The 24,321-nt window shown below is 46.5% G+C and overlaps 1 protein-coding gene across 2 annotated transcripts in view; it reads right to left on the reverse strand.

Moving 5' to 3' along the window:
• Nucleotides 1-10,755: 10,755 nt before the first annotated feature.
• Nucleotides 10,756-24,321, reverse strand: part of LOC101289395 (myosin-16) — a 30,479-nt gene continuing 16,913 nt past the window's right edge. Inside the window, exons 15-24 of one of the 2 annotated variants that reach the window (XM_049699262.1) lie at nucleotides 23,861-24,077; nucleotides 22,567-22,703; nucleotides 22,371-22,474; nucleotides 19,941-20,133; nucleotides 18,591-18,794; nucleotides 17,503-17,628; nucleotides 16,426-16,596; nucleotides 15,696-15,896; nucleotides 14,427-14,654; nucleotides 10,756-11,116 (exon numbers count right to left, since the gene is read on the reverse strand). In XM_049699262.1, coding sequence (XP_049555219.1) covers nucleotides 14,454-14,654; nucleotides 15,696-15,896; nucleotides 16,426-16,596; nucleotides 17,503-17,628; nucleotides 18,591-18,794; nucleotides 19,941-20,133; nucleotides 22,371-22,474; nucleotides 22,567-22,703; nucleotides 23,861-24,077 — 1,554 coding nt within the window. In that variant the 3' untranslated portion in view covers nucleotides 10,756-11,116; nucleotides 14,427-14,453. Of the gene's footprint in view, nucleotides 11,117-14,422; nucleotides 14,655-15,695; nucleotides 15,897-16,425; nucleotides 16,597-17,502; nucleotides 17,629-18,590; nucleotides 18,795-19,940; nucleotides 20,134-22,370; nucleotides 22,475-22,566; nucleotides 22,704-23,860; nucleotides 24,078-24,321 lie in introns of both variants that reach the window. The other variant, XM_033426568.2, reaches the window with a different exon arrangement.

The raw sequence follows: 24,321 nt of genomic DNA on the forward strand, positions 1-24,321 counted from the left end.
GGTCGGGCCTGAGGGGAAGCTGCTGCCTCTGCGAAGTCGGCTTCAGAAAACCGCTGGAAGGTGGTGGCGGGACAGCGTGGACATCTTACTGATTCCCTCGAAAAATGTCCTCAGACTCACGGACCGAAGTGTGTGGAGCCTTGGCGCTTTCACAAGTGCATTGGTCACGAAATGAGGTACTGAGAATTGGGGCCTTTTGAGCCACACGGACCGACAAATCCCTATGTTTTTCTCCCTTCATAGAGGCCCCGTCAGAGCCCGTCTCCCTCTGTGGGAGTCTCTCCAAGGAACCTTCTCGACCCTTCCCCGGTCAGAATCGCTTGTTCCCTGTTCCCGAGATGGCGCCACAGCACCGGGGAGTTGGAGGAGTTCAACTGCCCCCCAAACACAGGAAGACAATGCCCTGAACCCCTCTTCCCGCTAGACTGGTTGCTCTTGAACCCACAGAAATTCTGAACCGCCTCTCCTGGCCCTGGGGTGGTTTACAAGTTTGACCCCCAATGCTTGGCTGTCAGGTGATGTTCACCAAAGTGAACTCGTCAAATTCCCTACTTCAGAGTCACACTGTGTTCTCTGGGGCTGTTCATGGAGCAGTAACGCCCTGGAAGTAATTGTTGTATTTGGTCCCATGGCTACAAAGCCTTTGGTCTTAAGGGCGATCGAGGACAGATTGAGAGCTGAAAGATCATTTTCAGTTAATCACTCCCTCCTGAAGACAACATCCTGGTAAAGAAAGGACAGCACGCGTGGAAGCAAGGATTCCTCGTGTGTCTGCAAGTTAGGTGAACTAATCTAGAAGTACGTAGAGTTGGTACCCAGAGTCAAAATACCTACCGTGTTTTATAAAGATCCCACCTCTTTACAAAGGACAGTTCCTTCTTTGAAGGAGTTTATAATCCGGGCAGATGAGAGTGACACATGCAAATCACTAATACCAGGTTCTTTATGATAAATGACAAGGTAAGAAATAATTTAGCCTCAGAAAAGTAACAGTGAGACATTTAATGTTAGTCACTGGTTCTATCGTTTGAGTTAATATTTTGCTTTTCAGCCTAAGCAAAGCTTACCGTTTGATGCATTTCCTTTCATGTTTTATGAGCCATCCCAGATGATAGACTCTTAGTTCCACAGGGGCTCGAAGTGAAACCATCTTGTTCTGTACTGAAGAAACAGGACCAGAGGATTTTGAGAGTTGAGGAAGGTTTTGATGTAAGTCAGTGGCAGGGCTGACCTGATGCCTAGTCCAGAACATAGCTCCTAATCCCATCATGTTCTGGTGTAAGAGCCAGTTTGAGTTACAAGGAGGGCAAGTTATTTTTAGTGTTTGTTTTTTAGACTAGTGTAATGACCTTGATCTAGTATCCAATATGAGGACTCTGCCTTTTAAAAAATTAATTCCAGGGAAGGTGGTACTTAGAAATGGGAAACAGGAGGAAGAGAGTGGTTGGACACTGCCATGGGATGATTTTATTTGCTTAATAGATTCACTTGGAATTGATGATATTGCAAGTGCGCCCCTCCTACCATCTCGTTGTGGTTTCTTGTTTGTGTCTTTGGGTGTAGAAGATCTTTTTTGGTAGGTTCTGGTCTTTATTATGGATGGTTGTTCAGCAGTTGTGATTTTGGTGAGCTCGTGAGAGGAGGTGAGCTCAAGGTCCTTCTGCTCCGCCATCTTGTCCCAGCCCCTCTCAGTTGGAATTGGAATAGGATTGAATTGAAGCTTTGATCAAGCTTCAAGTCATCAAATAATGAGTATTCACCAAGTGCCAAGTATTGTGTCAAGCATTTTGTGCAGTGTACAGAAGAGTTGGGTAAAATTCCACTGTCCTCAAGGAACTTAGAGACTAGGATGAAACCAGTTCACACATATTTTAAATACAAGGAAATGCATGGTGCTTCGAACCTGGAAGTTCCTAGTTAATGTTTGTTGAATGAAACTATGAATAAATGAAACAGTCTGGGGTTTTGACTGGTTACCCCCAGTTGTGAATGGGAAGGGGGTTTGTATAGACACATCAGGAACATAACCAATCATAGGTTGGAAAGGTTATGTGTTTGCAAACATCTAAGGATTTCCTTCTGTTCAGGAGACCTTTGATTTAGTATCTGGAATGTTGATTTGGAGAGTAAGAAGATTGGTTCTTGCTTGTACCACCAGCTGAATGACAGTGAACACTTACTGCCAATTTGTCTCCATTTCCTTTACATGGGTTAAGGCCTGCCACCTATTCACCACAAGACTCTTGGAAATGTTACTGAATCAATGCGTATAAAAGCTATAAGTTAACAAGGACAAAAACCTAAATGCATACTCTGTGTTAATACTTAATAATCCTTATGATTTAGATATTGCCCCAATTGCTGGGTGTGGCCCCAAGGGGGGAAGGTTTCCTATAGAAAGGATTTTATACAATTAGTGCAGAGGGATTGAAAAATGCATGCAGGTTTTTCCACTCTAGGCTGTTCACCCAGTTCATTTCCATAGCGCAGGGATGGGACCAGTTTATGGGATGTCTAGGGACGTAAGATAGTCTCAGGTGGTATATAAATAGCATACAATCACTAATAACCATACTTACAAGAACAAGCAGATGCGCATACTTATGAATACTAAGTATCGTTTTCCAAATTTGATAAGTGAAATCTGTAGTCTGCAAGCCTGTAAATCTCCTGGAGGCCAGGGCCACTTCTTACACATTTTGTTTCTAACACATTTTTTCATGTTTTTATGGAATCTTCTATTATTTTAATAAAAAGGTAGTATGATGGACAGCTTAAGAGAGTTCATTGACTGGAAATAAATTGAACTGGGTTCAAATTCTTACTCTGCAGCTTACCAGCTACAGTACATATATGACTTTGGGCAAGTCAATCAACTTCTATAAGTTTCTGTCAAATGAGGATAATAGTTCCCACCTCTTAGGGTGGTTCTAAGGGTTAAAATAGATGACATATATACAGTACTTGAGTGTGTGACACATTAAAAGCAGCCAATAAATTGTGGCAATTACTGTTTGAGAATACTGTACCAAATTGATTGTCATAATTTATTATTTCCCAATTGTTTTTTCCCCAGTCTGTGGCTTCTCTTGGTTCATTCTCTTAATGTCTTTCAAAGAGCAGAAGATCTTAATTTTGAGGAAGTCCATTTATCAAGTGTCCTGTTTAAGAAATTTTTGCTTAATTCAAGGTTATATAGATTTTTTTCCCTGATTTTTCTATAAGTTTTATAGTTTTTACACTGATTGATTTCAGGGTGTTAAACTAAACTTGCATTGTTGGGAAAAGCCCTACTTGGTCTTGATGTATTATTCTTTTTATACAATATTCTATTCGGTTGTTAAAATTTTGTTAAGAATTTGACAATTTAAAATATAATTTAAAATCTTTGCTTATGGGGTATTGTTTTGTAATTTACTTTTCTTGTAATTTCTAGTTTTGGTATCCGAGTAATTCTGGCCTCGTAAAATGCGTTCAGAAGTATTCCTTTCTCTTCAGTTTTCTGGAGACGTTTGTGTAGAATTAGCATTTTAAAATTTCTAAACATGGGAGTTTTTTTTTTTTTAATAAATTTATTTATTTATTTTTGGCTGCGCTGGGTCTTCGTTGTGGCACACGGGCTTTCTCTAGTTGCGGCGAGCAGGGGCTACCCTTCGTTGCGGTGCGTGGGCTTCTCATTGTGGTAGCTTCTCTTGTTGCGGAGCACAGCCTCTAGGCACGCGGGCTTCAGTAGTTGCAGCACACAGGCTCAGTAGTTGTGGCTCGCGGGCTCTATCATAAGGCTCTATCATTACCTCATTTGACAGAAACTTACAGAAGTAGTTGTGGCACATGGGCTTAGTTGCTCCGCGGCTTGTGGGATCTTCCAGGACCAGGGCTTGAACCTGTGTCCCCTGCATTGGCAGTTGGATTCTTAACCACTGCACCACCAGGGAAGCCCAACATGGAAGTTTTAAGTTATATTTTTGTTAAAGATTTCTGCTGTAACTGCATAATTTCTAGCTTAACTACTGATTTGGTTTTGCTTGTTTATTCTTTCAGTTGCTAAGAAAGGTGTGTTAATACATCCCAAATGATTGTAGATTTGTCTATCTCTGTCATTTTTTTCCTTTATGTATTTTGAGGCTATATTATAGGTGCCTCTATTTTATATAATACGTTAGGTTTTTTGATAAAGTGAATGTTTTACCATTATGAAATGTTCCTTTCTGATAGTGCTTTTCGTCTTAACATTTGCTTCTCTGATATTAATATAGCAACCCCAGCTTTCTTTTGGTTAGTGTTTGCCCGGTATATCTTTTTCTCTCTTTTTACTTTAAACTTTTCTATTACCTTATGTTATTAGATGAGCTGCTCATAAACAACATATAGTTGCATTTTATTTTTATAGCATGTTTATCTTTTAACTTGAAACATCCAGTCCATTTACATTTAAAGTAATTACTGATATATTGGAGTTGAACCCTACTATCTTATCATTTACTTTATTTTTGTCCTATTCTGTTTCTCTTCTTTCTTGCCTTCTTTTGGATTGATTTTTTATTTTTTAATTTTATTTTTTGGCCGCCATGCATCATATGGGATCTTAGTTCCCTGACCAGGGATTGAACCTGCATCCCCTGCATTAGAAGCTTGGAGTCTTTTTTTTGCGATACGCGGGCCTCTCACTGTTGTGGCCTCTCCCGCTGCAGAGCACAGGCTCCGGACGCGCAGGCTCAGCGGCCATGGGTCACGGGCCCAGCTGCTCCGCGGCATGTGGGATCCTCCCGGACCGGGGCACAAACCCGTGTCCCCTGTATCGGCAGGCGGACTCTCAACCACTGCGCCACCAGGGAAGCCCAGAAGCTTGGAGTCTTAACCACTGGACTGCCAGGGAAGTCCCGCGGATTGATTTTTTTTTTTTTTTTTTGCGATACGCGGGCCTCTCACTGTTGTGGCCTCACCCGCTGCGGAGCACAGGCTCCGGACGCGCAGGCTCAGCGGCCATGGCTCACGGGCCCAGCCGCTCCACAGCATGTGAGATCTTCCTGGACCGGGGCACAAACCCGTGTCCCCTGCATCGGCAGGCGGACTCTCAACCACTGCGCCACCAGGGAAGCCCGGATTGATTATTTTTTATATTCCATTTTCAAGGACTAATTCAGAGCTGTGCTGGAGCCAGCTCAGACTGGCTCAGGAGAGCCAAGAATGCCCATCTCCTCCCAACTCCATGTTCAGTAACCTCTTGGTGGCTTGACATCAGCCATGGTAGAGCATTTATACCATAGAAAGTAACAAAGGCTTCAGATCATGGCTTTTATCCTACAGAGAGCTGGTTGCTAAATGTTTACCAGCAACCAATGATTAGTCTTTCTCTTCCTGGATAATGCAAGGATCTTAGAATACCTTAGCTCCTTTGTTATCCTTCTCCATAGTTATATGCTATTCTTGTCATGCATTTTAATTCTGTAGTAAGTATCATGTGTTTGCCATTTTCTGAAGTTCCTGTGGGATTGTTGCTATTACCAACATGTTGTTTTGACTGGTTCTTGTCCTCTCATATGCTTGGTTACCAATGTTGTGTCTAACATTTTATTTTTAAAATTGTGTAGGAATAATTTGAGACCTAAAATGATTTTATCTTTGCCCAGATAAGGTTTTCATTTTCATCTTGCCATATACCCAAAGATGTCAACAGTCTGGAATCACCTTTATCTAATTTTAGGATTTGAGATTTTCTGGACCACCCAGATGACTCAAAGCTGGGCTCCAGTCCTTGGGAAGAATGTTCATCTTCTAATTCACCCTTATTCCTCGAATCCCAACCCAAAACACAGGTGTGGTGGTTAATTTTATTTGTCAACTTGACTGAGCCCTAAGATGCCCAGATATTTGGTCAAACATTATTCTGGATGTTTCTGTGAGGGAGTTTTTTGGATGAGATTGACATTTAAATTGGTAGACTGAAAACAGATTGCCCTCCATAATGTGGATGTTGCTCACCCAATCAGTTGAAGACCTGAATAGAACAAAAGGCTGACCTCCCGCAAGTAAAAGATAATTCCTCCTGCGTGACAGGAGGAATTGAACTGGAACATTGGATCTTTCTGGTTCTACAGCAGCTTCTGGCCTTCCACCTTGAACCAGGACATTGGCTCTGCAGATTTTTTACTTGCTGGCCTTTATAATCATGTGAGTCAGTTCCTTATGATAAATCTCTTTACATCTATCTACATATATATCTTTCTGACTCTGTATCTATCTTTCTCTCTGTCTGTCTGTCTCTCTCTCTCTCTCTCTGTCTCTCTCTCTCTCTCCTGTTGGTTCCATTTCTCTGGAGAACTCTAAGTAATACAACAGACATTTACCAGGACCCTCATCCTTGGAGGGCCCTGGACTCTGACTTTTGTCTTTGTGGTCATGATAGGCTGTCAAAAGTACTGCTCAGACTCTCAACCACTTGTACTGGAATTAGCAAATAGCCCTCTGGGTAAAGCAGTCCTAAAATGCTGAACTCACTCTCTGGTGTTTCTCTTGGATATTGACCTGGTAATTACTACCTTATTAGTTCTCTTTTAATTTTGAGTAGATGTTTTGTGTATTTTGTCCACTTGTTTAATTATAGTTAGTGAGAGAGTTGTCTGTCACCCTAGTCCTCCATTACCAGAATCATTTGGTAAGTAACCATTTTAAAAAAATTATCCTGTTATTTTTATTTTGCTAAACCCTATTGCATTAATGATATGTCTTTTACACATTATTACATTGTTTGCTTTGTGATACATGTCTGTTGTAGGTTAAAGGGAATATTTAATTCTCATCAAATATAGTATAGGGCATGTCATCATGTACTGCTCACAAGTGTAATCACTATGGAGTTCATTAAGTGTTAAATAAATAGGTAATTAGTGTTTAAAATGTTTATATTATGCAGAAATGTTTGGAGAATTGTTTTATAGGTGTTCAGGAGGGTTTTAGTGATATTTAGAGAAATCGGTTGGAATTTTTGGACAGATGGTGAATGCATTCTTATTTTCTCACTTAAAATAGTGTGATATAGACTCCTTTGATCTTAGAATTGTTTTGGGGAATGGATTAACCTGGGATGGCTATATTTCTATTGTAGCATATAGCGTGCCTCTGATTTTGTGTGCTTATCACATATATATTTGTGGCTGGTTGTCATATCATACTCCCAAATGAAGATGTTGGCAAAAGTTGAGCAATTTCATAGTTGGAGGGAAGTTAACCAGTTGTGGCAACTGTCTTGACAGACGGAAGGGTAGAGCAGTGTGGAAAGGTAGAGACCGGGGTCCTTCACATTGCACTAATTCTGGAACCTGTGACTGCAGGGCTTGGTGTGAAAGATCATTAGATGTCACTATTGCTTGCACCACTGTTGGCTCATGTGCCACTACCTGCCACCAAGCACACTCTCAGCGAGTTCTCCCCACTCCTACCTTCCACTCCCCCAGGCTCTCCCTCCCCTTTATGCCTACTACGCATCCTTAGGCACCAGCAAAGACACGATTTCCTCTACCTTCCAGGACTCTCCTGTTGCATCCTGTACCTACCCCCACAGTAGCCTTTCTAATTGCCAAACCTAATTTTCATAATACAGGTTCCCCCTTGGTCGAAATATCTGGTTACTGTTTTGCTGTCTTTATTTAAAAGTTGTTTTTTTAAATGTCTGTAGAAAAAAGTGTTAACGGAATCACTGCTCCAAAGTCTCAGGATACACTTTTCATTAGCCTAAGCCAGGGTTCAGGGTTCAGAGGAGAGAACAGTCCCTTATAACAGTCCCTTATAGCCAGCAAGTTCCCTTCCAGTCTTGTGGTTTTACCATAACTCAGGGTTGGCCTTTTCACAACAGATCTCCAGCCTCAGTTCCTGGTAGCTTGTGGGTGGAAGGGCCCGGGGTCTTTGTGATTTCTGGAAACACCCAAAGTTGTGCTCCATGGGGATGACCCAGAACCTGCTGGGTTCCCTACAAGGACCCAGTAGTGGTTCACATGTGAAAGGAGGAGGAAGATAATTGGTGTATGTACCTTAAAATGTACCTGGGGTTTGCTTTAATCAGGTGTGGGAAGATACACAGACATAGAAATGATTGTCATGAAGGAAGAAGTTTATACACTCATAGACCTAGAAGTAGGAAGCATGGCATGACATGCCACTCAGGGCCATGTGGGGAAGCACCAGGGTTGGTCAGGAGTAGAAGGAGCAAGGGGGAAAGCATGGGCACGAGCTTTCATTGTGGTTTCCGTGTGAAGGAATGGGCGATGCAGGGTGAGCAGGGTTAGGATTGGCTAATTTCAGCAGCCTGTGGGACAGAGGGGCAGTCCCTCGTCTGCTACCTTGTCCTGGGATAATTGGGGCAGGGGAATATTGCTTCCCAGAGTATAAGAACTGGATAGAGGAGGTGATTCAGAGTTTGGGCTCCAGATTGGTTAGTCTGTGTATGAGAGCTGTTTGCTATCCCTAAGAATTGGCAGCCCTGGGAGAGCAGTGTCTCCTCAGATGCCAGACCTTCAAGAAAATAGAAAATAAGAAAATATACTTAATACAATCAGTGATACAAAATTTAGCAGCCTTGAAAGCTATCCCCAAACATTTAGCAAAACCATCTAAATAGTCTTTGTTCCATTTACTCTACAGAACATTGGTGCCAGTGCCCTGATTTCAATCATCGTGGATGCCAATTATATATTATTATTTTGTAAGGCCATATAGATTATACCCTTTTAGGCCTTTAAGCCATTCTGAAATTTCATGTCCTTAGGCAAAAAACAGCATATATGGCGAGGTGAAGTCCGTTTTCTTATAAACACTGGGTCGGAAACCTCACCTCATCTCCTGCCACAAAGAATTATTTCTGTCTCTGCATTAACTGAATGGTCTTGGGCAAGTCACTGAGCCTGTCTACTTCTGGGCCCCCACCCTCCCTGGCAAAGTCAGGAGCTGCTCTGAAATTCTCTGAGTGTGGGGGGACCGAAAGTGGACTGTCCTCCAGGAAACAATGATAAGGTCTTTCAACCTCATGGAATGCTCCTGGCATCTCTCCAGGAAGAGGCTCGCTGCCATCAGCTACTAGACTGACAGCCCAGCAGAGCCTCCCCCAGGAGGTCAAGTGGCGGAGTCCTACGGAATGCTAGAAGAAACTTGGCGAGTGTCTCAGTGCCACGCATAATGGGCTCCGTGCCAAGTTCTTGTTTAAACTTCACATTCCTACGAGGCAGATGCTCTTATTATTCCTCATTTAATAGTTGAGGAAACAGGAGATAAGATAGGTTAAGTTGCCCAAGGTCACACTGCTGGGAAAGTGGAACCCATATCTGACTTCAGAGCAAAAGAATTAGACTTATTTTATGTAATTACTGAGGTGAAGACTAGATTGAAGTAAGGGCAAAGTAGAGGAGACATATTTTGACTCAATACTGGGTGGGACTTTTGAACCATGATTGTCAGCCAAAAGTGCAATGAGCTGCCTTTTTTTCACTGGAAGAGTTCAAGTTGGATTACCATTTTTTTCAGGGATGCTGTGGAAGGGAATCCCAAACTGGCTGAAAGTTGGACTAGACACTCTCCAAATGTCCCTTTGAGCCCTAAAATTCTAATATAATTCTAAGATTGTGTGATTTGGTGTCTCCCAGGAAATTCACATACAGCAGTTGGAGACCCCACCACCGGAGGGCAGCGTCTTCACATTTGGTGCATTTGCACAGAAGGACGCAAACCCCGTTCCCTCCGAGGTGCCTAGAGAGTGCGAAGATTAGAACCATCATGGGGGGGTGATGTGAGCCCGTGTGAAGACGGAGAGGGATCCACCACCAGCATATTAATATCCCTTCTTCTACCAGCCTGAACAATGATTTCTGTCTGCCAGTGCATTGGAGAGGTCAGGGTGCTGAAATTCAAAGGGAAGACCCCATTTCCATGAAGCTGGGGAGGAGGGGCGTTCTGAGGGCTGCTCCCTCTGCCCCTGCACCCCAAAGACTAGGACAGTGAGGAGAGAAACAGGGTCGAGGAGTGTCAGAAGGTGACAAAGAAATCCTGTCACACTTGGGAAGATGGAAGGACCCAGGAAGGGAAGAGCAACTTGGAGGGACCGTGAGACCTGCCTTCCATTCAGGTGGTTCTGTAGAGTCCCGGGTGTCAAAACCAGGGTTGACAAGTGGATTCCACCAGGGGGCAGGGCTCAGCCTGATTTAAGGAAGCTCTCTGTGCAATGTCAGGAAGCACTGCCGTGGGAGGCATTCACTCCAAAAGTATTTACCGTATTTACTATGTTCTCCCTTCAGGCTGGGCGCTATCTTATTGCTGAGAAACAGCAGTGAATAAAACACACAAGATACACTTTGCCTGCCCTCACAGAGCTGGCCTACCTGTGTCTGAGCATCCAGGGAGATGCTGAGGCGTGGCGTGGGGGGCCTTTGGGTCGTTAGCCTGGATGGATCTTAACATCCTCTTAGGGGGTCCTGTAACTATCTCAGCTTTACGAAACCTAGTTTGTCTTCATATCTCTGATATGATATCTCTCTTCATATCTCTGATATGATACACCCTTTCACAATTTGCAAAGAACCTCACCATGACTACATAGGTTTCATGGTTTCCAATAGCCACAAGCCTGTGAATGAGGTCACGGACACAACAGAACTCTGATATACTATAAAAATTGCCTTTGGATTAGGAAGTCACAGAAAAAATTCTTCACTTAAAAACAATCTCGGTCTATTTTTCAAGTTTCTTTTATTTAAGATGCACGGAGACAAGGTATTAAAATTGTCCACACGAGGAGTTACTTCTAGAGAACAGCCAAGTCCCACAGACATTACATATTCCGTCCTTGACATGAACATGTAGAATCTCAACTAAATCAGACCCACTCTTACTGTTATCCAAGTGCTTGACAGGTTGATGCCATCTCGGAGAAGCCGCGCTAATTTAAATTCCTCTAATGGCTGGGTATTTACATCCCCAAGCCCATCTCCCCCACAGCTATCTTTATTCTTTTGCACCTATCTGTTTCTGGCTTGCACTTTCCTTTGCATAGTAAACATTCTCAGGATAGACCCAGTTTTCCATTTTCATATATTTTTCCTCTCAGTGGTCTGCTGTTGTGATCTGTGTCACCCTGGAAGAAAAAAGAGAGAGAGGGTGAGAAGACCCTTGTGGGCCAGAGCTGGGAATTCTGACATCTTTGACCCCTTCTTGCTAGAAAGACAGTGCCCTCAGGTTCCTGGGCTGCTTCTGCACAAGTTTCCTTCCTTGTAATGGACACCACTGGGTCATACCTGGCTCATTCTCTGCTAGGTTGTGAGGGTTTAGGGACACCTTCTTTGGGCCTGGCATGCCCAGGTAGGTCTGAACTCTAGTCGGGCCATTGAGAGGGCCAGAGTGCGATGCCCTGGGATGCAATGCTCACCATGCACTTGTCTGCAATGTCTCATGAGGGGCCAAGAGGCTTCTTTTGCCAACTTGATGTGTCTTCCCAAGAAAGAAAAGCTACTACTCCTCACATCCCACAAATGGATTTTAAAAATTAGCAAGATTTCCTTATGGAGATTATGGAACACTTGCTCCCAGCAGGGCCCTTCACACCCACCCCCCACACCTGTCCCACCAGCTTTGTCTCCCACCCTGTCCAGCACTCTGACCTCATCCTGAGCCCCTCTTTTCCAGTCATGCTGTACTCTTGTGCGCATCCCACCTCTGCACTTTTGCATGTGTTGGGCCTTCTATCTGGAATTCCCTTCTTTCCCTCTCTACCTGGTGAGGGATCCATTTTATTTATTCTTTTTAATTTCGATTCTGTTATTTTTACTTTTCATTTTTGTTTATTTTAATTACTATCTGAGATGAATACTTTTATGAAATACACTGACCATGCACTTGGATGTCATGGCAGCATCCAATTGCTCTCGAAATTTCTAAACGCTTCCTCTCAGTTTCTGCAGTGGGGACCACCCACTGAGTGGTGCTGCTCTAGACTCTCATACGGGTCATGTCCTCCATGGAGCTGCTCCCTAGCCACCTCAGGTCGAACCAGTCGTTCCTCCCCTGGAATCCCCTCCTGTGAGAAGCAAACACTGCAGAACAGTCGCTCACAGCCTTGTGGTGATTGCTGTGTGTGTCTGCCTCTCCACTGGATTCTGAGCTCCATGAGGCGGGATGTCGTTTCTTATTCATCTCTGTATCCCAGAGTACAGGCCTAGTCCATATTCAGGGCTTGGTCAGTATTTGTGATTGAAGATAATGCCACTTTGGAAAACTAAATTCCTGTGGGATTTTGGCTTAGTGCTAACCCATGTACTAGTTTGCTTGCAATATCTCATGGCCACAATGGCATATCTGTGACTGATAAGGGGAAAATGGGGTAAAAGAGTGAGGATGGACCAGGACACAGAGAGCAGACCCCAGGGGCTCTGCCTCTGGGCACTGTTGGCAGGACTGTAACCCAATGACACGAAGACAGAGCAGTTGGACCAGGGCCAGCAGACCCCAGGAATAAACAGTCACCAAGCTGGGGCAGGGGATCTGCTTTACAAGGTGCCTAATCCGGGAGGCTAAGACTTAGCAGGCAGAAGGAGCTGAAATGCCTCCTGAGTCTGGGTGGTGCAGGAGGCCTAAGGAGTAACCCCCACCAAGGGGGGAGCTCAAAAGAAGGGACCCCTTTGAGGGTTTTGCCCTGAAGGGAGGGGGTTACATGTTAATTGTAGGACTCATCCAGAGGCAAGCCTCTGGTTTCCTTAACTTCCTGAGCTAACCATTATTTAAGAATTAGAGAATTAAAAAGAAGATTCTGTGTCCTATTTTTTGCTCCCTCCCTAAGCAAATGGTGAGAAAAGTCTCAGCTTGAATTCAAAGGTCAATGGGGTTATCACTTCTGGCTAAAACCCAAACTGACCCGGTCTTGAGAGATAGAGAGCTGTGAGTGGGGGACCTTACCCTCACCAAGGGCTGACTCAACCGGATGCTCGAACATGAGGCCAGAAAAAAATTCCCAGAATCCGTGGAGGTTGAACATCAGCATGTGGCACTGAGACTCCAAACCCCTGCCCCTCCCAACCTAAACCAAGTCCTTGATCATGAGTTGTCCCGGTTCATCCTAATCAGACGGTAACCTTATCAATCTCCACAGCAATTAAAATAAAGGACAGCCTGCCTTTCCATAACACAGGGCTTGCGTGACCATGGGCGTCACTGAACTTCCCTGAGCTCATTTTCCTCACCTGGCAAACGCAGATATTTATACCTACCTCAATGGTATAAATTAGAGTGAAAAACATTTACCAGATGTCTGGCTCTTGTGAAAGTAGAAGAAACCTGCATTCCCTGGCTCCTGTTTCTGTAAGGGGAGATTTCTGCTACAGCACTGGTTCTCAAACTTGCCCATATGTCAGAATCACCTGGAGGGCTGGTTAAATCTCAAATGCAGGGCCCACCCCCAGAGCTTCTGCTTCAGTAGGTCTGGCGTGGAGCCCAAGAATTCGCATTTCTAACAACTTCCCAGGTGATGCTGAGGTGGCTGCTGGTCCAAAGGACCACATTTTGGGAACCACTGCTCTAGAATAATGTTCTTTGCTTCTCACCTTTCCCTTGCTCCTCTCATGGGAAGAGGAGTGGTTTATCCTGTGCTTGGAAGAAGGAACCAGGAAGGCAGGGATGAACCCCATCTGGTCTCCTTTTGGATCTACCTGCAGGGTCGCTGAGCTCTGGTCATTCCTGCCCTTGGAGTAGGGGCTGCTCCCCAGGGAGCAGGGCTGTGGTTGTTCAGTTCTGCAGGTACTTTTAATTCTGGGGTGAAGTACAAGGATGCTCATGGTGGACACCCATGAATTCTCAATCTAGAATTGTATCATAATAAAACTAGCATTGTGACTTTTATGTGTTTGTCTCCTGTATTTCTTCTCAATTGGTTCTGGATTAAGGAAAATAATAAAAGACTATTAAAAAAATTTCCCCTAAAATCCCACTGGCGCTCAGTGCTCAAGAAATGGTAGCTGTGATGATGATTTCCTTGATGTTAGAAACCTAAATTCAGCCAGCATTGATGAAATCCTCAGGGATGATACTGTGGGGGATATGAAAGATGAATGCACACCACCTATAAGCTTGCAAATGTCCCTACAGTTCTCCAGTGAAAACAAGCATGTACTGAGCACCTATCTGCCAGGCCTAGTGTGAAGGGGCAGCAGACGCGGAACCTGCCTCCCAAGAGCTTCCACTCAGATGGGGGGAGCATCACGACCACCAGCACCTGTGACACAAGTGGACGGCATCACACCTGAGAGTGCTGAGGGAGTGTTGCGGCTGAAGGGACAGGGGAGGCTTTGGGATCCCCATTGCATAAGGTCGGGGCATGGCAGACAGGAAGCAGAGAAGTTGGAAAGAGCAAAGCAAGAGCAGGGGAGGTGAACTTGGAGCATAGAGTCCACACCTACCGGCTGTGAGCTGGAACACGTGGCACCTCACTCCTCAGAAAGGGTTTTGGAGGTGCCTGTCTTGGACACCTGGATGATCTCCACAGAGGTGATGCCTTTGCCAGCCACGCGGTGTCTGGTGCGCAGCTTGTTCAGGGCGGTCTCCGCCATGCTGGCCCGCTCCTCGGCGTCATCCAGCTCATGTACCGTCTTCCTATAGCGAGCCAAGGTCTGGTTGGCCTGCTCCTCCTGTGACAAAGGCACAGTGGAAAATGGGGCATAAACCTGGCTTCTTCTGGCTAAACGTGCATTGTTTTCAGTTCTACATGGACATCTTAAAGAGTCCAGTCTTTCTGTAAGGCTTATTAGGAAACACAGCAGTCCTGGGTCGGGGCATCCTCCAGGTCACCACGGACACCTACCTTCAACGCTTTTAGCTGATTGTTTTTGGCTTTGACGTCCATATTTCTAAATAAAATGTGCTCTGTTGCGGCTTCTATAATGTGTGGTTTTAGGCATTAGCTATTGGTACCCCACCATGGAAGATGTGGATTTGGTGCTTTCTTGAGCCCCTGTCACACATTTCCCACCCCCTCATCTTCCCAAGAGAGTAATAGTGTCATTTTGGTTAGAACCGTATTTCCTGTAAACCTGGCCTTTATTGAGCCTTTTGGGAACAGTGTTAGGTGCGTGGGTGGATGATGGAGTCAACATGGTGGTCCCAGAACTGGCAGCAAATGACAGCAGAGTCAAATATCTACATCCTGGGTGGGGGATGATGGTGGCGGCAGGTGGGCGTGCGGTCTAGGGTTGAGACTTGAAGCTGCCATTTGCTAACCATGTGACTTTGACTGAAATAACATAAGTACCCTACTCTGGGCTGTTTCCTCACCTGTGAAATAGATTAAGAGTATCAGCCTTCCTGCCTTGTGTCAAGGGGATCAAAAAAGGGAAGGTCCTGGTGTTTAACCTTCTGACCAAGAGGGAGAGGCCACAAGGGGCAGTGGAAGCAGGACGGAGGCACCCGAGACCTTCCCTGGCTTTAGATCCCACCGAAGTAGGTGTTTTAGTTAGCACGGGTGTTCTCGGGATATTTTCATTTTTTACACGTTCTTATCTCCAGTGTGTCATGTCTAGTCCACTCCCCATGTGACAGCGAGGATGAAGTGCTGTGGACAGGAAGCCATCTTTTGGCCAAGACTTGAGTCCTCTCCTGTGGTTCATTCTAACCAAGGCTGGAAACCTGGGCTGGGAAGGGGGGAGAATTGGGGCCACGTGGTGGGCACCCACCGCCTCCTCGATCTGCCGCTTGTAGACCTTCAGCTTGTTCTGCAGCTTCTCCACCAGCTCCTGCATGCGCTGGTTGGTCTTGTGGTCCTCCTCCGTCTGGAAGACGAGCTCTTTGAGGCGCCGCTCATTCTTCCGCAGCGTCTTGACCGTTTCCACGTGCTGTTTCTGCTCCCCGTCCAGCTCCGTCTCCAGTTCTTTGATCTGGGGGAGGAGGAGAGGAATGCGGCTGGGGGAACGCAGGTTTTTGAACTTCAGAGCTCAGTGGCCTTGGGCAGGGGTGTTGCGGTGTCCACTTCCTGCCCAGAGGTGAGCCCTGCCCAGGAGGGTTGGGTGGGCTCAGCCTTTCACCAGCAGGTGGTCAGATGCCTTGAGCCTCAAGTTTCCTCCTCTGGAAAATGGGGGAGGCAGGGGTGGGACAAGGTGACCGACCCCCTGGGCCCTTCCAGCTCTGACATTCCATGAGGTGAAGACGGAGGCTCGTTTTAAGTAATAAGAGAGGAATAATGTTGGAAACAGAGACTGGGAACAGAGACAGAGGAAGAATGTGGGGAACCACTCTGCTTGGGGGCTAAGGACACTCTGTGGGGAAGGTGACAGGGAGAGGAGGAGGAGAGGAGACGGTTGTAGAAATAGATTAGAGGCCCAGCTCCTCATCAGATGCTTGGCACTTTTGGGGGGAAAAGACCCCCTTCCCATCTCCTTTTTCCCTCTGGTTCAGTGCCGCCCTCACCCTGGCTTCCAGCTTCATGATTGTGCGTTTCCCTCCCTTGAGAGCCAGCTGCTCAGCCTCCTCCATCTTGGCCTGCAAGTCCTTGATGGTGACCTCGTAGTTCTTCTTGATTTTCTCCAGGTGCATGCAGTGGTCCTGCTCTTGCCGGAGTTCCTCGGCCATGCAGGCAGCCTGGGGTGGGGGGGCGGGTGGAAGCACTGGAGCTGGAGCTGGGCTCCCATCCAGGCTCCTAGTGCCTTTGAGAGACGAGGGTCCTTGTCTCCCAGCCTCTGGGACACCAAGCGGTGGACAAGAGGACCCTGGCTGACATGCTGCTGGGGTGTGGTAGAGGGGGTGCCCCATGCTCCCACATCCCTCCGAGTGACGGGAGGAGGCAGGCGCCTGTGCTCAGACCCAGGCTGCCCAATCCCATGGACCCGCCAGCCGGCGCTCTCCAGCCAGACTCTGCTGTCTCCTCCATGAGGGGCACAGCACAGAGAGCAGGAAAAACACAGGTCTGAGTAGAAAGTCCAAGGTCTGCACCCAGCCCCAGTCATTTAACCCACTTGTTCTTGTGTAAAATATTCATGGAGGGCTTACAGCGTGCCGGATACCAGTCTATGATCTCAGAACACAGCACCAAATAAGACCAACAATGTTCCTGAGCTCCTGGCATTTCAGTCAAGCCTAAGGAGCTTGACGATAAAATCTGTATTTCCTCATCTTTAAAGTGGGGCCCGTAGCATCCACCACTGAGCACCCAAAGGGATACTAGGGTGAAAACACTTGAAGGCCTCCCTTGCTGACCTCCAGCCCTGAACCCCTGGGCACGGCACCCATCTTCCTTTCACTAACCCTCCCCTTAAGGCTGGTTCAAGGCTCCTCTCCTTGCCAAAATACCTGCCCAGATGAGCCCACTTCAACGGCTCCTTTGGTCTGTGTCCCCAGGCCTCATGCTCTAATCTCTTGGCTTTTCAGAAACCAAAGGAGGCGGCCTTCCCTGCCTAGGGTGGCCTGGTCGCCGGCAGGGGGCCTGGCTGGGGTGGGAGTAGGGTGCCCAGGCCCCTCCCGGCTGCAGCAGGCCGTGCACGCACTTACGTCTGTCATGGCTTTCTTGGCCCTCTCGTCGACCGAGCGGAACTCACTGATGAGCTCCTCATGCTCGTTGGAGATGCGCTGGACATCAGACTCCAGCTTACGCTTGACCACAAGGAGGCTTTGGTTCTGGAGGAGGAAACGAAGACATTGCCATGAGCCCAGAGTCTGCACAGCCCTTCCTGTGTCCAGGAAAAGCCACCCTCTCCCAGACCCCCAGCAAGAAATGGCCCTGGGCCCCCTGCTTGGGGTGAAGGTCTCTATCCTGCATTCTTCTCTGAGTTTTAGATTAGAATTTGCATCACACGGAGCCTGGGAAGAACATCATTTAGGCCTGGGGTGGGTGGTGTCTCTAGTACAATCCTGAACTTGGAGCTGGGAAGACCAGGTTCAAGCCCTAGTGCTTCTGCCTATGTGTCTCCTTTTTACCCCTGGGATTGGTCTTTTTATCTCTAAAGTGGGGTTGTAATCCCTATATGTCCCATGTACATTTTTTTCTTTCGGTGAATTCGCATGAGATGGTGAGTAAGGATGAAGCCGTGCTGGTAAAGGACTGCATTGTGAGCGGCAGGAAGCACCTGCATCACCGCTGGGGTCCCTGGTGTTGACCATGGGTGAGCCACTCAACTCTAGGCCACAGTTTTTCATGTGTACCACGAATGTCGGACTTTGGAATATTCTAGATCCCTTCCAGTTCTGAAGTTTCATCTTCAGGACACTGGGCGGGGTGGGGGGATGGGGGGTGGTAACGGTTGTCCTTAAAATTGGCTAAATCATCAGAATTTCATGAGGAGTTTCTAAAAGTTAAATTCCCGTGGGTCCCACTACAGACTCACTGGATCAGAATCTCCAGGGGGGAGTCGTGGGAGTCTATCTTGAAAAGCTCTGCACTGAAAAATGGTTAAGATGGTACATTTTATGTTATGGGTTTTTTTGTTTGTTTTCTAACCACAACAGAAAGAAAGCTCTGCAGGTGCATTCTGAGGATCTGCCGAGTGGGCCTTTGAGGGGAGCCCATGAGGTTTGGGCGCCGCCCTGGCCTCACCCCAGCACCCCGAGTGGGAGTCCACATGGCCGGTAGCTGCCCCCACCTGGACGTTGAGCTTGTTGTGCCGCTCGGTGACCTCCACCACCTCCTGCTCCAGCAGCTTGTGGGAGCGCTCGCTGCCCTCCAGGGCCGAGCGCACCTCGTCCATCTCAGTCTGCAGCAGGCTCAGGCGCCATTCCTGCAGGTTGTACTGTTCCCGCAGCTCCTCGTGCTGCCGGGCGTCTTCGTCCATCTGGATCTGCAGGTCCTGGCAGACGAGAGACCCTGGCCTGAGCCCTTCTCCCACAGCCAGGGGTTGCCCAGGCCTGAGGGTGCTATGACCTTCCTGGACCAGGCTCAGCAGGGAGCTGGGGTGAAGGTGGGGAGGTGCAGGCCACAGGGGAAGAGAGTGCAAAGTGCAGCCCTGCCCTGGGGAGTTCAGGGTCTGGTTGATGCAGGGCCCAGGTGTCTGGAGGATCTGTCCAGCCTGGTCAGCATGAGGTCAAGGATTTCCTGATGATGAGGACCTGGTGTTTCCAGCAGGGTCTTCTCAAGGAGGCCTTCCTCAGTGACCTTTGACAATTACACCCTGCCCTGGCTAATTCCCGTCTCCCTTCTCCTGTCTTTCTCCATAGCACTTCTCACAATTTTTTTTTTTTTTTTTTTGCTGTACGCGGGCCTCTCACTGTTGTGGCCTCTCCCATTGCGGAGCACAGGCTCTGGACGTGCAGGCTTAGCAGCCATGGCTCACGGGCCTAGCTGCTTCGCGGCATGTGGGATTTTCCCGGACCGGGGCACGAACCCGTGTCCCCTGCATCGGCAGGCGGACTCTCAACCACTGCGCCACCAGGGAAGCCCTCTCACCATTTTTAATACTACAGTTTTATTTATTTGTTGCTTATTATTTGTCTGCAGGGAAGTTTGTTTGTTTTATCCATTCTTGTACCCCTAGCACCTAATACAGTGCCTGGCCAGGGCAGGGCTCCAGTAAACACATGTTGAATACGTGGGTTCAGCTATGCATGTGCTACAGACCAGGCTGATGACAGCAAGTGATAAAGCAGGCCTTCAACTCTATTTAAGATGAGTGGTCGGTATATGGATGTTCGTTATGTTCTTTATTTTTCTGTGTCTGTAATCATTTCTAATAAGTCAAAAATGATTTTAAAAAGCAAGACAGGCCCAAATTCCTGATTCCCTCCTTCCCTCTTTCCAGTGGTCCAGGATACGGTAGTTGGGGTCTCTCATTTATACAGTCCCCAAGTCTCCTGCTCCCTAGACTGCCAGCCACCCCACGTTCTCGCTCTTGTGCCTTTATCCTGGCTGGACAGGCATGTCATTAGCTCCCAGTGAGCCTGCAGGCTCGGGGATGGCTGGCTTTGTGATTAGTTCTTCCTGCTTCCAGATTTGCTACCTTGATTTGCTGTTGCAGCCTTTTCAGCGTCTTCACAAGTTCGCTGTTTTTCTTGTTGGCGTGGTCCAGCTGGATTTCCATCTCATTCAGGTCTGTCTCCATCTTCTTCTTGAGCCGAAGTGCCTCTGCCCGGCCCTTGGCCTCCGCCTCCAGGCTGGCCTGCAAGGATTCGATGGCCCTCTGGTGGTTCTTCCTGCAAGTCCAAGCAGAGAAGGCCTTGGCGTACTGGGCCCACTGTTCAGGATGTGCTAAACCTCTCTAGATAAGAAATCTCAGGGCTTCCCTGGTGGCGCAGTGGTTGGGAGTCCGCCTGCCGATGCAGGGGACGCGGGTTCGTGCCCCGGTCCGGGAGGATCCCACATGCCGCGGAGCGGCTGGGCCCGTGGGCCATGGCCGCTGGGCCTGCGCGTCCGGAGCCTGTGCTCCGCAACGGGAGAGGCCACAGCGGTGAGAGGCCCGCGTACCACAAAAAAAAAAAAAAAAAAAAAAGAAATCTCAGCAATAATGTGGATACGGCCAGCATGCTGTGAGATTAAACTGTATCTCCTCTTAAAGTCTTTAAGTGGGGGAGCATCATGCTTTGGGAAAAGGAATGGAAGGTCGATGTTAACCATGTGTCTTTGTGATCTCAATTCATTTAATATGCAAAACAGCCTGGCAAGGAAACTGAGGCTCCAACATGATGAAAAACACGCCAAAGATCACTCTTTAGTCCACAATGGAGTCAATTCAAGGCCAGATGCTAAGGTCTCCGCTGTTTGTTTTCATTATAAAATGTGAGCTTTGGCTATACAGGTCAGAATCTCTCTTTTCAAAGCAACAGTTAAGTGACCAAAGAAAAAATAGATAAATTGGACTTCATCAAAATTTAAGACTTTTGTGCTTCAAAGGATATTATCAATAAAGTGAAAAGACAACCCACAGAATGGGAGAAAATATTTGCAAATCATATATCTGATAAGAGTCTAGTATCCAGAATAAATAAAGAACTCTTAAAATCAACAATAAAAAGATAAATAACCCAGTTTTTGGGAAATAACTTGAATGGGCATTTCTCCAAATCAGACATATAGCTGGTCAATAAGCACATAAAAGATGCTCAGCATCATTAGCCATCGTGGAAATGCAATTCACGTCCACCAGGATGGCTATAATCAAATGGCTACTCTAAGTACTTCATATAAATGGGATCATACAGAATTTGTCTTCCTGTGACTGACTTATTTCACTTAGCATAATGTCCTCAAGGTTCATTCATGTTATAGCATGTGTCAGAATCTCCTTCCTTTTTAAGGCTGAATAATATTCCACTGTATGGATGGACCACATTTTGTGTATCCATTCATCACTGGGCATTTTGGTTGCTTCCCCATTTTTGCTATTATGAATAATGCTGCAATGAACTTGGTTCACAGATATCTCTTTGAGACCCTGATTTTAATTCTTCTGGGTATATACTCAGAAGTGGAATTGCTGGATCATATGGTAATTCTATTTAAAAAAATTTGAGGAATCTCCATACTGTTTTCCACAGCAGCTGTACCATTATATTACATTCCCACCAACAGTGTACAAGGGTTCCAATTTCTCCACATCCTTGCCAACACTTGTTATTTTCTGTGTTTTGGATAGTAGCTATCCTAATGGAAGAGAGGTGGTATCCTGTAGTTTTGATTTGTATTTCCCTAATGACTAATGATACTGAGCATCTTTCCATGTACTTGTTGGCCATTTGTGTATCTTCTTTGGAGAAATGTCTATTTGAGTCCTTTACCCATTTTTTTTAAAAAAAATATTTTATTGAAGTACAGTTGATTTACAGTGTTGTGTTAATTCTGCTGTACAGCAAAGTGATTCAGTAATACATATATATACATTCTTTTTCATGTTCTTTTCCATTATGGTTTATTACGGGATATTGACTATAGTTCCCTGTGCTATACAGTAGGACCTTGTTGTTTATCCATTCTATATGTTTGCATCTGCTAATATCAAACTCTCAATCCATCTCTCCCCCACCTCCCCTCCGCCTTGGCAACCACAAGTCTGTTATCTATGTCTCTGAGTCTATTTCTGTTTCGTAAATAAGTTCATTTGTATATTTCAGATTCCACATGTAAGTGATATCATGTGGTATTTGTCTTTCGCCTTCTGATTTACTTCACTACCCATTTTTGAATTGGGTTATTATCTCATGGGGTTTTGTGATGAATCACTAAAGTACTATATTTCTAAGTGCACACCAGAGAGTGCCATATTAGTATGAGGTACCATCATTATTCCCATTTCACAGATGAGGAAACAGGTTCAGAGAGGCTCACCTAAATTGCCCAAGCTCACACATGACTGGTATGTGGCAGAGACCCAGGTTTCTGGACTCTGCTCCATCATGCTACCTAGACTCAGTCTCCTGTCCCATCAGCCTCATACCTCGTAGCTTCAAATTCCTCTTCTTTCTCGTGGATTCTCCGGTCAATATCAGCTTTCACCTGAGCCAGTTCCAGCTGAATTCGAATCACCTTGCTCTCTTCAACCTGCCAGGAATATAAACATCAGTCTTCCTGGCCCAGCAGGTGTGTGGTCCCTGGCCAAGTTCCAGCCCCCAATGTGATGACCACATGGTTACCTCCAGGGAAGACTCAGCTTCCTCCAGGGCCACCTGGAGTTCTTCCTTCTCAACCTCCAATTTTTTCTTCATTTTCTGCAGCTCATGTATACTCTGTCCTCCCTCACCCAGCTGATCAATCAGTTCCTTTATCTCCTCTGAGAAAGGAATATTCTTGTTAACAAGAAGCAATATTCTTGTTAACAAGAAGAATATTTTGTTAACAAGAAGCATGAGGACTATCGGCTTCCTGGGGTAATGGCATGTGACACAATTATTCCTCTATCTTTTCTGACCTGCACCAGGAGCTGATAGGGGGTGGTAGGCAGGGACCCTCAGCAGCACTTGATCATAACCCCCCCCTCCTCTTTTCCTTCCTCTCCTAGTCCAGTCAACCTATATCTGGTTCAGCTCTTCCTCCCCAGTCTTTAACTTGTATTTACTTTATGCCCAAGTCCTTCAGTACTTACACTTCTGAAATTAAGAAAGCAGAGAGAGGCCTTAAACAGTTGACTCTCAAGATTATCTCCTGTAAGCAGAGAGCTCCTCTGGGAGTGACTCATAGGACCTTGGGCAGCTTTGGGGACAATCAAGGACCATCTTTTTCTACCTTCCATTGCAGTGATGCTACATCAACCCCCCCGCCCCCACCAGGACTCAAATACAACCCTGGGGAGGAAGCAGGGTGGGGCAGCCCAGATTGAGGAAACCCTGCACTGGCTGAGTTTTCATTTCTGCTGCTCAGCAGAACAGGGGCCCCAAAACAGTTCTTCAAAAATGGAAAAAAGTGACATCTCTTGAACACTGAGTTTGTGTTTAGGAAAACCACAGAAACAAATAATACAAATTTCATGTGGCAAGATTAGATAACCAACACTTTTCAAGCAATATCCAACAGAATGAAATTCCAGCCTGAGACTCCTATATGTAAGAAACACATATGCATACACATATTATTTACATATGGTAGATGGAAGGGCTCAATATCTAAAATCTCCTGAGCCCTTATTTGACTAGCTACTCTACCGAGCGAAGACTTAAGACATTTTTATCTTATTTCATTATGTCAACAGCCTTACACGGAAGGCAGTATTATTTCCCCATTTTACAGATGAGGCACAGAAGAACTAGGTAACTCACCTGCCTGAAGTTATACTGCGGAATGCCCACATGCTTTGACCAAGTGCTTGCCAGCCAGTCAGCAAACACTGATTGTGCTCCTACTATGCGCTGGGTGCTCAGACCCATGACGGGGGGGGGGGGGTCCGGCTGTGTCCTCGTCCCTGCAGGCCCGTCCACCTGCCCCCAGACTCACCCTGCAGGGTCTTGTTCTCCTTCTTCACCGACTCCAGGTGCTCCAGGCACTCCTCGTAGACGGTCTTGATCTTGAAGCTCTCGGTCATGTACATGCGGCACTCCTTCTGGGAGGTGTCCACCTCCACCTGCAGCTCCTCACACTTTTGCTGCCACTCAGCCAGCATCTTGTCAAAGACCCGCTGCTGCTTGTCCAGGGCTGCGGCCGCGGCGTTGGCCTGGGGTGAGGAGGGGATGGTGTCAGGGGTCTGCCTTTCCTGTGCCTTTCCCCTCCTTCTGCCCCCTCCCTTCCTTCCCTCTACCTCTCCAGTAACTCTGATGACCCCAGACTTCTTCGAATGGGGATAGAATTCAACATTTGTTGCACAAGCACAGAATAGGGAGTCCAGAAATTATGTTTCGGTTCCAAAACATCTACTACTAGATGTGTGACCTTGGGCCGCCCACCTTATCTTCCCAGGT

This window comes from Orcinus orca, chromosome 16 (assembly GCF_937001465.1).
Source record: "Orcinus orca chromosome 16, mOrcOrc1.1, whole genome shotgun sequence".
NCBI lineage: Eukaryota > Metazoa > Chordata > Mammalia > Artiodactyla > Delphinidae > Orcinus > Orcinus orca.